This window comes from Canis lupus, chromosome 2 (genome assembly GCF_048164855.1).
Source record: "Canis lupus baileyi chromosome 2, mCanLup2.hap1, whole genome shotgun sequence".
Taxonomy (NCBI): Eukaryota; Metazoa; Chordata; class Mammalia; order Carnivora; family Canidae; genus Canis; species Canis lupus.
In genome coordinates, this window is record NC_132839.1 from 48,533,665 (window position 1) to 48,548,674 (window position 15,010).

The 15,010-nt window shown below is 56.1% G+C and overlaps 1 protein-coding gene across 2 annotated transcripts in view; it reads left to right on the forward strand.

Annotated features, from left to right (window-relative positions):
* The window catches only part of RGMA (repulsive guidance molecule BMP co-receptor a), a 45,703-nt gene that overhangs the window by 17,021 nt on the left and 13,672 nt on the right, over positions 1–15,010 (forward strand). Inside the window, exon 2 of one of the 2 annotated variants that reach the window (XM_072798552.1) lies at positions 620–735. In XM_072798552.1, coding sequence (XP_072654653.1) covers positions 620–735 — 116 coding nt within the window. The remainder of the gene's footprint in view (positions 1–619; positions 736–15,010) is intronic. The other variant, XM_072798542.1, reaches the window with a different exon arrangement.

Genomic DNA, 15,010 nt, shown 5'->3' on the forward strand with positions numbered 1-15,010 from the left:
GCGATCCAGCGGGCCACCCCGACACCCCCGGGCATCTCCGAAGCGGCTTTTCCAGCCTCCTGCCTGGGGACACGTCCGAGCCAGGGCAGCGAACCCGGGGGCGGGGGTGGCGGCTTCGGGACGGCAGTCGGTGTGGAAAGGGGTCCCGGGGCCGGTCTCCGGGCGCAGTTTCTACTCGGGTTGGATGTTTACAGGTTGGATTCTGGGGGCCTCTGCAGGCCGTCCGGGGGGCGGGGGGCGCTGGGCCCCCTCCGCCTGGGCCGCCGCGGGGACCGGGGAGCCGGGGCGCGCCCTGCGCCCCTCCCCGGGCCCGGGCTCCCGAGTCCCCCGAGGCCCGCGTCGGAACCCCGCCGCCTCGGTCCCCGCCCAGCTGGGCCCCCCCACCCCCCGCGGGCCGCGCTGAAACCCGAGTGCGAGGGGGCGGGCCGCGCAGACATTGGAGGGGCCCCGGGAGGGAGGGGCGCGCGGGGAGGGGCGCGGGGAGGGGGGGCGCGCCGGGCGCCCGCGGCCGAGGGGGACCGAGCCTCCCGGCTCGCTGCTCCCGCCGGCGGAGCGAGGCTGCCCTTCCTCCGCAGCGTGATTTATTTTCCTCTTCTTTTCTTCTAAACTCTTCTTCCAGGGAGAGGCTAGTGGTCACAGGCCGAGCTGGATGGATGGGTATGGGGAGAGGGGCAGGACGTTCAGCCCTGGGATTCTGGCCGACCCTCGCCTTCCTTCTCTGCAGCCTCCCGGCAGGTAAGGCGCTGCCCGCGGCCCGGCCGCAGCCCCCGGCCCCGCGCGCGTCCACCTGGATCCGCCCGGGCCCCGGGCCCCCGGCCCCCGCCGCCCACGCCCACCGGTCTTTGTTTCTCCCGCGCCCCGCGGACGGCGCGACGGATGCCCGCGGGGACCCGGGGGGGGGGGGCGGGGGGCGAGGGGAAGGAGCCGGGGCGGGGGGCGTCGCAGGGGCCGGGCGCCCGGGGGTCCTGGGGACGCGCCCCTTAGAGGCCCCGAGGGAGGGGGGACTGGGGACGCGCCCCTTAGGGGCCCCGAGGGAGGGGGGACTCGCGGCGGGGGGCACTTCCCGGGCTACTCGCCCAGGGCCGTGCGGACCTGGGGTGCCCGGGGGTGGAGCCGCCCCCGCCCCCGCCCCCGCCCCCGCCGCGTCCCGCCCCCGCCCCCGCGGGGAAGCCCACGCACGCGGCTCACGCGAGCTCGGGTGCCTGTTTGATAACATTCCGCGTCGCCCCCTGTTTGTTTTTATTGTGTCAGAAAGGGAGAGAATTTCAGAATTAAAGCTGAAAAAGCCATCTGTTTCCAATGAATCCCCCATAGTTTTTCACAATGTTTTTGGCAGATCGCTGCTTTCAAATTCCTCCGAGCCCGGACCTCTTGTTTTTGTTGGGGGAAGGGAAACCAGCTCCACAGAGAAGCATTTGTTCCTTCCCAAACGCTCCAGTTTCTTTACTTTCCCCCCCTCCCTTTCGGGGGGAGGGGGGAGGCACGAAACTTAAATCCCCGGTCTGTTTTCTTTATAATGTTTCATAAAACTTTATTTTATTTTGGCCATATGCTACTCACAGCCTGGAAAGGCCAGTTAAACCCTTTATACCCATTTTTCTCTTGCTACGAGTACCAATAAAGCCAGTGTCACGGGCCGAACGGTCCCCGTGGCGAGGCGGGACCCGGGCCGGCCCGTGTGCTGCGGGGCGCGGAGGTGCCTCTGCAGAGGCGCGAGCTCCCCGGGCTGCGCGGCGGCGGGACGCGAATCCGCGGCCCCGCGCGCGCCGGCTCTCGGCCAGAAGGGAGCCCGGTCACACCGGGAGGGGGTTGGTTTGTTTTGCTTCGCAGCCAACTGGGTTTCGGGAACTGGCGGAACCGGGCAGCCCGGGGTTGGGCCTGGCCGGGAGCTGGCAGCGGCGGGCGGCCGGGGATCAGTTTCCCTTCTCGCCCCAGCCCCGCTCCCTCGGCAGCTGCGCGCCCTCGGGGCGTCCCGGAGAGCCGCGACCTGCTCCCGGCCCTGGAGTCCATCGGGGAGGCCCCGGCCGAGGGCAAGCCGGGGGTGTCAGCGACCCACCGAGCCCTCGGAGCCCCGTGCGCCCCGCGCCCCCCGCGCCCCCCGCGCCCCCGGCCTGTAATATGAACACCTCTAAACAGTGAGCCCCGCCGCAGGGTGGCCTACGCCTCCCACCACACACACACACACACACACACACACACACACCTTTTAAAAGGCGGTTTCCTCATCTACAGAACGAACGGTCCGCCCGAAAGGCTGATTTGATTCTCTTCCCAAAACTCAACAAAATAAAATGAAAATGTAAAAGACAGCCTTCCTTAAAAGGAAATCCACCTTTTGGAGAAGCAGGACTTTGCTCTGCGTGTGCGTCTCGGTTCGGTCTAGATAAAGATCCGGCCCATTGGAAGTTTTATCAGATGGGTTGATAAATAGCTTTTGTCCCTTGGCTGCCTTGGGGGATGTGATCTCAGCTCTGAGCTGAAATTGAGAAGGGGGGCTTAGAGGCCCTTAAAACAACACCTTCCCGCTCTTAAAGGGGCAGCACTTGTTAACTTCTTGAATTGGGGAGAGGAAAAGGAGGGCTGGCAGAGGGGCGGCTGCCAGCCCCTGGGGTGGTGGTGTTTTCTTTGTTGCTCATTTCATGTCTCCATCTGAAGAACTTTACTTTAAAGTATTCCCCCCGCTGTCCCAGGAAAGCTGGTGGGTTATATAATTCACAGGGCGAATTCCATCACTTTTGTTTCCTAGAAGCCCATTTCGTTTTTTGGCTTCAAGGCTGGTAACTAAAACCTGGCAGAGGGAATGGATAGCCGCCGGACTGTCATGCCAACTGGCTCGGGTTTCTTCTAGTATGAGGCCTTGACAGCTGCATTTAGTCAAAATTGCCCACCTTACTGAAAACTGAGCTTCCAGTCTCCCCAAACCAAATACCTCCAAAAGGGAGGAGCTCCAAAACCCTGCATGCTCAAGAGATCAGGGTCAAAAGACAGTTTCTTAAGGAAGAGATGAAGTGGGTTGTCTTCTTGCCACATAGAGATGGACTGTCCTCTTCTTAGACCCCAGTGGCAGAGAAGCGGCAGGGGCTGATGGAGAGTGGGGAGCGCCAGGTGGGTGTTGGAGAAAACGCAGAGCATTGGCCAAGTGCAAGCCGTAGAGACCCCCAGGAGCCCTGCAAGGCCTCAGCCTCTCCCGCTGAAGACAAGTGGAATCTGGCTAGAGCAGCCCAGTGAAAGAATAGGTTTGTTCAGGGCTAGTTAACTTGAGTGGCTGCCAGGAGTAAACCCATAGGAGTGCAAATTAAGTTGGAACGGGTGATGTGAAGAAAGATGCCTTAACCTCTGTAGACTGAGAGGGTTTGTGTTTTTGGAGAGTGTTTACATGTACTCACTCAGTGCATATGGCACCCTGGCACACCTACTGTGTTCCTGACTCCGTGATGGGCATTCGGGGCCTTCCTCCCAGCTCGGCCAGCAGATCCCCAGCCTCTGAATGGGAAACGGCTCTGCAGTGTTCCCCAGACCGCAAGGGTGTGTGCTTGGACGATGCTGTGCCCACAGTGGATGTGGATGGACCAGTGGCCACGTCTAGCTGGTTTTGGGGGGTTGGGGAGGAGGCCTAAAAAGACTTCTTAGAGGAGTCTTCCACAAATAACATCTTGTTCAAAATACAATTAATAGGTACTTCTTCAACTTTGAAAGCATTGTGACTGAATAATAACAGATTGCTAAGAGAAACCCACCAAAGGGTTGTAGATACGCTGGCATGCCTCCCGTTAACATCATATGGATGCTGTGTTCTAGCAGTGGTTCTTAAAGTGTGGCCCCTGGACCCGCAGCGTCAGCCTCCCCTGGGAGCTGGCTAAACATACGTCCTGGGCTGAGGCCAGACCTACTGAAGCCCATGCTCTGGGGTGGGACCTGCAGTCCCTACTCCACGAGGCCCTCTAGGGGGTTCTGATGCATGCTTAGGTGGGAGGACCATTACTGCCTGTCTTTCCCCCCCACTCCTTTCTTTTGCTTTAACTTTGAAACTGCGCCTGTTACAGAAATGTTAGCCCTCAGGAGAGATGCTAAGGCTCGGGGAGACCAAGGCTCTCTGTGGTGTCCAAGCGCATCTGGGTCATTGCAGAGATGAGAAAAAGCTGGTATTTAGAAATGTGCAAGCCAGTTGGTTTGCTCACATTTTTGTCCTCCCCATGGCACTCGGTGTCCTAAAGGGAGAGAATGAAGTGATGTCTGATCGCAAGAGCCAGGTGACAGCAGAGCCAGCTAGCATGTGGGTCTGCACGTGACACACCAAGGGGTCTGCAGGGCAGGGCCTTAGCTCCCAGGGAGGGCAGCGCATAAAGTCCTATGGACGGCTTGCCCCTTAGCCCGTGAGCAGAGAATAAGGAGAGGATCTCTGGCCTTGTGGGTGAAGAAGGGAAACCTGTGTGTAAGGTTTAAGCAATTGCTAGCAGTCACCCCTGTCACTAGCTCAAAGGAGAAGTGGAGACAGGTGATCCATGGGCTCAGATGAGGATGCTCCGTGAGATGGGGAAGAGGAAGGGTGGTCCCAGGACCCTTTGGAGGTAAGAGGATGAGGTGGGGGCCAGTTTATATAATGGGGGTCATTCAGTTCCTACGAAAACTCTCTTCAGTGAAATATGCAAGGCCCTGCGCAGAACTGGGCAGAGAACCCCAACTTTATGTTTTCATTGAGTGGTTAGCTACCTTGCCGTTTTCCTGCTTGGCCCAATTCAACCTGCGGAAAACTGAAAGCACTGTTTCTTCTAGGGTGACCAATTCATCCTAGCATACCCCCAACTTTTCTAGTTTTAAAGCTGGAAAGTCTGGTGTCCTTGGAAACCCTCTCAGCCCTGGGCACACCAAGGTTGTTGCTCACCTTAGATTCTCCCCATCCTGGCCCCAGGACTAGGGGCCTGGTTTGAGTCTGTTAGGGACTGCCCAGAACCGTGAAGCCCTGAGCATGAGGCGGGCCTGTCCATTCAATCCAGCTGCTTGGGGCTGGGCTTCTTTCTTACACCCCTTCCTGTCTGTTCCCATTGTCTCCTGGCTACAAACAGTTGACCAGCCCTGGGACCCGCCTCTCAGTCCCCCAACCCCCGTGCACACCCCCAAATGAATTGTCCTAAAAGTCCTGCTCAGGAACCCGTGCCTCCTCATAGTCCTCTTTGGAGCATCCAAAAGGGGAGGACCCTCTGACTTCTGCCCCCCACCCACTTTCCCCAGGCTTCTGGCACATGCCCAGGCTCCAAGTCAGTGCTGCCCCACCCCCAACTCTGCCACCACCCCACCACACCTTCCCTGTGGGCCACCTCCAGGCCTTCCTTGCTCGTGCCACTCCCTGGTTTGGAATGGGAATGCCCGCTTGATCAAAGCCTAGGTTCAGAGCCATTTGTGGGAGTCCAGTTCCATCCCTCCAATGACCTAGACACCTGTTCCCTTGGCTGCAGACACCTCTGCTTCCTCCCAGGTTCATTATTTTGTGGGTCTTGGGTTTTTGTCTTCTCCTCAATCACTAGTTCTGCTTATAAGGAAAGAGCCCATTTTCTGTTTCTTCATACCTTTCTCCTTGCTACACACCCTGAACACACCTGGCACAATCTGGAAATTGTAGGGCCCTTGGGCTTTTTGCATTTCTGTTTTGTTTTTTCTCAAGAGACAGGAGACCAAGGGGGTGGGGGGTTTCCCCAGTTGCCCCAATCTTTTTTCTAAACTTGCTTTTGGTTATAAAAGCAATACTCATTTTTTTACATCTAAAACCCAAAAAGGATAAATAAGTAAATGAAAATAACTCAAATTCCCACCTCCCGTAGACAGCCATCACTACCTAATATTATGCACATCCTTTGAGACATAATACCTTATATTGTTCTCTCCAAAATCTGATCATTTGAAGGGGAACAATAATTTTGAAAGCTCTTTTCATTTATTGAGCAGACACAGTATACCAGGCGCTCTGCCAAATGCTTTAAATTCAACACCTCATGAGATCACCACACCTTCTTCACGAACATCATCACTCCCACTGCCCTGAAGAGGATACAGAGGGTCAAAGAGGTTCCCTGATGTTACAAAGCTAAGTAGTTACAGAGCCAGGGGGAGAACACAGGACCACCCCCTTTCCCATACACCGGATTTTGAGTAAACATCCTCATTAAGTTTGCTTTGTGGCATATGAGAGTTTGTGCTATGTGGCATATAAGGCTTTAAAGCGGGGAAAAAATAAAAAACAAGGAACAAAATTTGGAGAGATAGGAGATAGCAGAATGAAGAGTGACCACATTTTCTGCAGACAGAGCATGTTTGCCCCCATCCCAAAGGCCCTCTCTGCTCCCTATCCCTCCCTGGCTGAGCATTTCAAAGAAGAAGATGCCACCCAGCCATAGGTCAGGAAAACAAGTTGGCAGGGCTGTCATGGTGCAAATTTTCCCAAGTCAGATTTATGTCTTTTGGGTTTTGCTTATTTATTCATTTCATGCACCATTTCACCCAAGCAGTCGGAATACCGAGACGCCTATTAAAGTGATCCGTCTGCACCCAGGTCCTTGCAGAAAGGAGCCCATTATAGCTCCCCATGCTAAGGAATGTCCCATGAACACAGGCTCACACATGTGTGCGCCAGCCGGGCGTGTGCCCAGCTGGCGTGCGTTTGCCCTCCCACTGCATGAGGCAGGCGGCGAGGGGGGCCGGCCTGCGGATGGCGGTGAGGGAGAAAAAGCCACTTCAAATGAACTTGGACCTGGAGCGGCTGAGCAGATGAGCCCAGGGTTGCTGGAGGCAGAGCCAGGATGGAAAATTATCATTTCTAGAGCCAAGCCCTAGACTCAGGAAAAGGGGTTATGCCTCAAAGCACGGAGAACAAATTGCTCACCTGAAAGCTTTGTTTATATCAAAAAAGTGATGCCTTTGCCCATTACCACCCTCCTCGTGGACCTTGTGGAATCCGGGGTAGCTTAGTTCTGTACCCTAAGGCAAGATGCTCTTGGTATGGAATCTTGCTCCAGGCTCAGCCCTCGGCCGCATGGGTCCCTCTTCACCCACCGGACTGCCAGGCCTGCTAGGGGCCTGGGGCCCGAGGTGAACACAGGTGCCTTGTCAATGTCCTGTTTGCCACTGATTTGGCTCCGCATGGCTCCAGTGTGAGGGAGGGGGGGTGTCCAGTTTGGCAAGCCAAGGTGTGCCCTGTTTCTTGGCACTCGGCGGGGTTTCTTGCAGCAACTTGGCATGTGTGGCCAGGGCAGAGCAGCCCTGGCTGGGTGTGACGAGGGGGGCAGCGCCTCCTGCCTCAGCTCAGTGGGTGGCATCAGGCCACCTCTTTCCTCACTGGACAGTGGGTTCACCCCCCAGCTCCCCAGCCTACCCACCTCCCCTTCCTTGATCAGCTGAGAGTGTCTCTGTAACTTTTTCTTGCCCGGCTCTTTGTCCTGGAGGCTACCTCCTGGAGGAAGCTCCGAGAAAGGTCCCTGTGCCTTCAAGGGAAAGGCAGGCTAGGTGGGTTCCCTGGGATTGATCTTGGGCTGCACAGGGCAGGAGTGCTTTTTAGGAAAGATGATCACCTCTGGCCTCTTGCAGGTTAGGTAAGGTAGAGTCGGCTGCACCTGACCGAATATCCTGTCTCCCACCTGGAAAAGGTTGTGTGTTCCTACAGGCATCTGCTAACCTGGATGTTGACGCCAGGGTGATCTAGTGCAGTTCCTGCAGGACAGGCACAAACAGGCAGTTTCCGGGCAACTCCTAACTCAAGGAGACTCCGGGACCCTGCCCAGGCCAGGGTTTGCCACATACTGGCACCAGATCCATTGGCTGCCCTGTCCTTGATTCCGTGCTAGGGGACGGGGAGGGTGGGGAGTGGCCTGCTGTTCCTGCTGCTGCAGGGACAGGCTGACCCTCCGGCTTGGTGCTGCCTTCCCTACCTCCTTCAGAAGCCCCCCAATAGAGTTTTATGATGACAGGGAAGCCCCAGTGCCCCTGCTGCCCAGAGTGGGTGCAGGACGGGAACAGGAGGTCTCAGGGCTTCAGTGGATGGATGCCTTTCCACAGAGGCTGGGTAGTGACTGCTCTTTTAAGCCATTCTGCGTGTGCTCTCACTGCTTCCACCCGGACGAAAGCCACCGCCTCAAAAAAAAAAAAAAAAAAAAAGAAAGCCACCGCCTCCTAAAAATAGGATTCTGCTCCTGCCATGCACTTACTGAAAAATTTTCCGGGGGCTCCCCATGATCAGCCACGTCTAGTCTGAAATCCTTAGGCTGGCACGGCAAGGTCCAGGCAAGAAAGCAAAACTGGCTGGGGTATTTCCACCAAGGGACTTTAATACAGGGGATTGTTGGGTGCTTTGGGGAGCACCGAAAAGTCCACAAGGGACCACAGAGGTACACAAACTGCAGGAAGCCCATTCCACCCTTGGGGCTTGGGGGACAGGGAAGAGGAGCTGGGGGGCGGGCAGGTGTCCGAGGAGGGTAACTTGGGCACCGTGATAGAAACAGCCTGGGGCCAGCGCCCCTTGTGGAGGAATCTAACAGAACTGGGGGACCAGAGGAAAGCCCCCAGGCCCCCCAAACACGCAGCATAGGAAAGCACTTGGGCGCTCCGTGACACTTGCTACCAACCAGCATGTCAGCTCCAGCCAACCTCCCGGTGTGCACCTGCCAAATCGCACTTGCCCTGAGACCCGGCAGAAAGGCTACGTCCCAAATCCCTTCTCTTGCCTCCATGCTTCTTTTTTTTTTAAGATTTTATTTATTCATTCACGAGAGACACAGAAAGAGGCCGAGACTTAGACGGGGTGAAGTAGGCTCGCCGCAGGGAGCCTGATGCAGAACTCGATCCCAGGACCCCGGGATCACGACCTGAGCCAAAGGCAGATGCTCCACCACTGAGCCACCCAGGCGGGCCTCCATGCTTCTATCTCTCTTGGGACTTGGGATTCCAATGAAACATGTTTGTTCTGCCTTCCAGAAGTCTGGTAGGTGACTCCACCTGAGCAGAGAAACCCACGGAGGCTGGTGGCAGAAGCAGCATGATTCCAGAACTTTCAGCAAGGAAATGATTTCAGGCAGTTACCCTGGTAGCCCCAGAGCTGGACCAAACCCACGCAGCCACGGGGGTTGGATTCAAAACGAGCCTTTACCCCTTTAAGAGAAGGCAGGTTTTCCCCTGTCCCGGCTCACCCCACCCCTCCCACACAGCCACTGAAACCCGATCTAATCCCTTTGCACGCGGGTAATTTATTGGTCTATTGGGCTTTTCTTGGTGGCAAATTGCATTGTCTTTATTCCTGGGCTCTGACTGTGGAGCAGCTCGCCGCATTCCTGAGACTCGTTTCTCAGGGCGATCCTTCACACCCCCTCTGCGCGATGTGAAATAAGTTTTATTGGGCTTCTTTGTTATGCAAACAGGGCGGTAATAATCAGGCTATTATTCCGAAAGATTGGGCTTGATTAACAGTTCAAAGGGGGTCCCTGAAAGCAGCTAACGCCGCGCTGGTGCATAAATATTTTCCTCCTGCCCGGGTGGGTACGGCTGATGCTCCGAGCTCCCTGCTCCCGGCTGGCTGTTTCCAAGAGGCACTGGGTTGCTATTGAAAGGAATTAAGTCAGGCAGGTTGTGAGGCTGTGATTTCTCTGGCGGGCACGTCTCAGCCCACAAAAGAGGCACTGCGAGCCCACCTCCCCCCAAAAGTGCAATGTTGCATATGTGGGGGGCTGGGGCACCCAAAAGTCCCCAGAGACTTAGCAGAGCACTGGTTGGGGGGGCTTTAAAAAGGCATCAAATCTGCTAAGATGCTTTGAGCGTGGGGTGTGCAAGATGAGGGGCCCCAGCTCTGGGGATTTGCAGGCAGGAGGTGACCCCTCTGCCTGGGCGTCAATGGAGGTCACAGACCTTTCAGGGAGGCCCACGGCAGCCAGAGGGAGAAGCTGAGGAAGGGGATCCACGGGAGCCGAGGGGTCATCTTCAGTATTTGCAGGGTGGTCACCTGTGAGATCTTTCTGTGTGGCTCTAGAGAAGAACCGATACCCCTGGGATATACCTGGAGCAGCAAGGGCCAGCCCTGCCTTGGCAGACTTCTGGTGGTGGTGGAGGCCGGATGCCCCCCAGTCTGGGATGTTATAGGGAGGTTTTCTGCCTTGGAGGCTAGCTGGAGGTGGAAACTGGTGACCAGTGACCCTTGGCGTCCCTCAGATCCCAAGTTCTAAAACTTGGGCGCGTCTTGAGAAGCCAAGATAGTTTGGTCACAAAGTGATTGTTAGATAAAGTGATCTTGATTAAGTAGATTGCACACAGAGGCCAAGAGTTCCGGCCCCAGTTGCAGGAGTCAGGAGCAGATGGGTCCAGTGTTTCCTGGGGTACCCCCACCTGAGCACCGAGGGCCCACCCCACCACCTAGGCATTGCCTATGTCCCACCCTTAAAGCCATCACCTACTTCATGGGTCATTTCGGTGACAGGGGCTTTCTGTCATGAGTCCCAGCTAGTCACCATCTTCGCCTCTGGATTCCCCTCTGTTTGTCCCCTGCTAGCTAATCCTGAAGTTCTAAGTCTCAGGAGGCCCGGGTCAAAACCAGACATAAATCATGTGCTTCTAAGAAACATAATTCTGTGAGGCACCTTTGCATTTCCCTGGATGTCTGAGGTGGGGCCCCAGGTACTGAGGCTTTCTTTAACAGAGGCTCAGAGCCACCCTGCCCAAGGACACAGTGGCTAGGATGGAAATGGAGCTCAGGAGAACTTACTTCCAATCAGGTTCCTGATCCCCTGGCTCTGGGCATATCCGCCAAAGGGCCGGAAGGGGCCACTTTGCCATCTTCAAGAACGAGGCAGGGAGGGGGCAGCTGTGCCCTTCTGTCACCCCGAAAGCACCAAGGGCAGCTCCCCCTGCATAAGTTGTAGTAAGATTTGTTTCAAACTCTTACCCCTTCCCTCTCCTTGCTTCCTTCCTTGGACGTTCACATCAGAAAAAGTCCAAGGTTTCCTGCCTGGAGTTAAAGTCTCGTGCTTTGCTTTTTTTTCTTTTCTTTTTTTTTTTTTTTTTTTTTTTAAGATACGGTACATAAAAATCAGCCCCTCTGTGGTTTCTTTGGCAGGTGACACCACAGCCAAGAGCCTTTCCTTTTGATGCTGGGCCAGGTTACATTCAGGTTCCTGACCTGGGGTGGCCTCCAGCCCATGATTTAGTGGAGTAGACATGGGGCGGCAGGATGACTCCAGCAGGGGGGGATCATGGGCCTCTTGGCTCTCCAGCTGTGGGGACTCTCCAGCTCTGGCATGCCCGAAGCCCTTCCTTGTGACCCCCAGGAAATGACAGCTCATGCGTGACCACTTTAGGCAGACAGGCCCAGGAGGTGGTGGGTTTTCCCCTCTCCCGGCTTTCTCTCCAGACTGCCTGGAGAGAAGACAAGGGGGGACGGGAGCCCTCAAGTCTGGTCCCAGCCGGTCACTGGCCTCCACCCCCCACGCACCCTGAGGTCTGGCTCATCCATCTGTGGTGGGAGGGCTTGGAGGGGAACCTTAAACTATCAGAGGATATGAAAGACTCCGGCTCCCTCAGGGGTTTGGGGCAAATCAGGGAGGGGTCATTTTGCAGTAGGACATGGCCCTGGTGGCTCCATGCAGGCCTTTCTGTAGAGAAGGGCTCATGGTCCATTTAGAGGATGGCCACTGCCCTGAGAAGAGAGGGGTGGTGATGGCCCCATGTCAGGACCTGGCATGGCCAGAGAAAACACATCTTGCTTTTGGGAATTTCAGGGCCTGGATCATCCTCAGCTGGTGTCCCAAGAAAGGTATGATACACGCACTTTGAAAGGCATAGAAAGAGCCTCAAAGCCTTGTTGGCTGTGGGAGCCAGACGTGTGTGCCCCTATCAGATGAAGACAAAAATTCTTGCCCACCCATTCAGAGTAGCAGTGAGGATTTGGCATTCAAGTAGTTTGCAGTCCACACAGGAAGTCCAAACGGAAGTAGGAGGTGAACGAGGACGGGTAAGCAGCCTGGAGCCTGAGAGCTGTAGTTTGCCTCCCCCCTCCATCAGAGCACATGGGGGGAGGGGCCTATGTAAGCCCACTAGGCCTCAGTTTGCCTGTCTGTTGAATGGGGGTAACAGATAGTCCCAGGGCTGTCATAGGGTTAATGGGGATACCCGTACAATGTGTTGCACATAGTAAGTGCTCTGCACACATTAGCTGATAGGTACAGCTTAGTCTGTCCCAGGAATCACTATTTAAGCAAACCTTGATAACACAAAATGGGTTTCCACTGAGCTTCCTTCCAATGTTCTCAGGGTTTTTTATTTTTTAAGATTTTTGCTTACTTATTCATGAGAAACACAGAGAGAGGGGCAGAGACATAGACAGAAGGAGAAGCAGGCTTCTCCTGGGGGGGAGAAGCAGGCGGGGAGCCCGATGCGGGACTCGATCCCAGGATCCTGGGATTACGACCTGAGCCAAAGGCAGACGCTCAACCACTGAGCCACCCGGGTGCCTCTGTTCTCAGGGTTTGCTTGCATCACCTCTGCTGGTCCCTGAAGTACCGATGAAGGTACTGATGTGTCTCCGTGGCACAGAGAGCAACCCTGAGCTCAGAGGGGCCAGTGGATTTGCCCCGTACCCACACAGCTACTGAGCACCAGGGCTGGAATTGGACCTCGATCATCCACCCCCAGAGCACATACCGTTAAACCTTCCCTGTCAGCACTGCCTCCCAAAGTGAGGTCCCCCAGTTCCCGAGAATCTCCAGCGTGCCATTGCCCGGTGACACAAAACCTGGCGCCAGCTGCCTTGTTGACACTGAATTCACCTGGTGTTCTCTCTGGGTGGGGAAATTGCAAGTGCTCTCATTTTTCTTTATAGCATGGAACTCAAGCTCTGTTCCTTTATTCGTTAGGAAGAGCAAAGGCGACCTTGTTGAAATTGTGCTTCGGTACCCAAAGTTTCTGATTCTACCATCTTCCCGGAAATGTGGATGGAAGAGGCTTGTGAGGGTGCCTGGGAAAGTAGGGAGGAAGGGGTGGCCGGAGGGAGAGACTGGGTCACACGGGCCGGCGTGTTGGAGGGGCACCGAGTAGGAGATCAGAGCTGGGTTCACCGCCTCCTTGATGCCCTCTCCCCACTCAAGAGCCCTGACAGTCGTCCCAGCCCGAGCCACCCCTCCGTGACCACAGGTCCTTTTAGGGAGAGGGCACAATGAAACAGGTGAAACAGTCCACCCAGTCTTCTGGCCCTTGGCCAAGTGAACCTGCAGTGATCTGGCTTCTGCAGGGGGTTTTGGGAGGGCCTGGGAGGGGGAAAAGAGATGGGGCAAGGCCTTTAGTTCCCGAGGCTGAAAGTGAGGGTGCCAGGATGGTTGGGCTCTGGTGACAGCTCTCTTCCTGGCTTGCACACAGTCGCCTTCTTGCTTTGTCCCCACGTGGCCGAGTGTGAGCCGGCGCTCTGGTGGCTCTTCCTAGAAGGACACTAATCCCATCACAGGGGATCCACCTCATGACCTCATCTGAACCTTATCTCCCAGAGCCTCCCCCACTTCCAAGGACCTTCACGCAAGGGTTGGGGCTTCAACACAGGGATTGTGTTCAGTCCACCAGTGTCCTCCCCGGTGAAAGACGGTGAGTGAGGTGGTGGGTGAGGTTATCCCGGGTGCCCTTGGGAAATGTGGTGCCAAGACAGTCATGGTCCTGGATGGATCCAGGTGCGCTGCAGGAGCGGGTGGTCGGTGCACTGAGGCAGCTGCACACACAGCACATCCCAGTCCAGTGCCCTTCCTGACCCTCCCCTGTCCCTGCCTGTGACTGCTAACCTCTTCTGTCATAGATGAGGGTGTTTATCGCCCTCAGATCTTTGTGAGGGCCCCCATTTGTTGAGCACCCGCTGTGTCCCAGGCAGACCACGTGCATCTTCTCATCCAATCCTTAGCAACTCTCTAAGGCAGGTGCTACGCCCAGTTCATAGATAAGGAAACTGAGGCAGAGCCAAGTTCACACAACTACTGGTAGGGGACAAGAAGGGGACTTTGAATCAGACACTCTCTCTCCAGGGCCCACTGCCTGTCACCCCATCTGACCCATGTCATCCTCACACCTGTCCAGTTCTATCCCTAGTTCTGGGTCAGAGCATCAGGAACATTCTCCAGATGGCCAAGAAATGGGATCAGCAGGACTTCAGGGAAGTGAGGGGCTAGAGGAGTGCATCCCTCTCTGGACCCTGCCTGGGTGCAAGGGCAGCCCCAGAATGACCTCACTTGTCCCCTGGGGGTGAGGGACAGAGCTGCCATGTTCACTCTTGGGAGGCTGGGGCGGCGGGGGGGGGGGGGGGGGAGCAGCGCAAGTAATGGATTCCCCTCGGAGTTTGAACTGAGAAATGAAAGGCCTAGTTCTCCAAGGGCTGAGGGCTGCTCAGGGTTGCAGCTGTGTCCCTGATGGGTTTGGTCCCTCTACAACCCTCCCACTACAGAGAAAATGCCCCATTCACGTACTCCACACTGGCTGGGCTCCAGCAGGTTCTAATTTGGCCCTTTTGTGACTATTGGAAAGAAAATGGCTCAACTCTACCAAGGCGTGGCTTGTGGAACCAGCAGCGTGGGCCTCCCTTGGGGGCCTAGAAATGCAGAGCCTCAGGCCTGCTGAGGCGGGTGACTCAGCCCAGGGGGTCGGTATGCACAATGACCTTTGAAGGGCCACTCCTGTGCTGGCAGATCCCACTTGATGACCTCAAAGCACGCAAGGGACCCCCTTTTTGGGGCAGCTCTGTAGGATTTTGGTTGTGAAGTCTAGACACACTGGAGAGCTCTGCTGCCAGGACACTGCTCTGAGCCACTTTTAAGGCTGTGAAGACATTAGATGCTTCTCACCACCTGGGGAGTCACCCATGGTTGGGGCTAGAGCCAAAAACGGGGGTCAGGAGCAAAACACCCTGCATACCCTCCACTGTCTGTGTGCAGGCTGGCCCTGCCCTAGGCCCCTTTCGTGACCCCTGCCTACCCTGAAAAGCAGCCCCTGGGCGCTGGTCTGCTGGGGGCCAGGC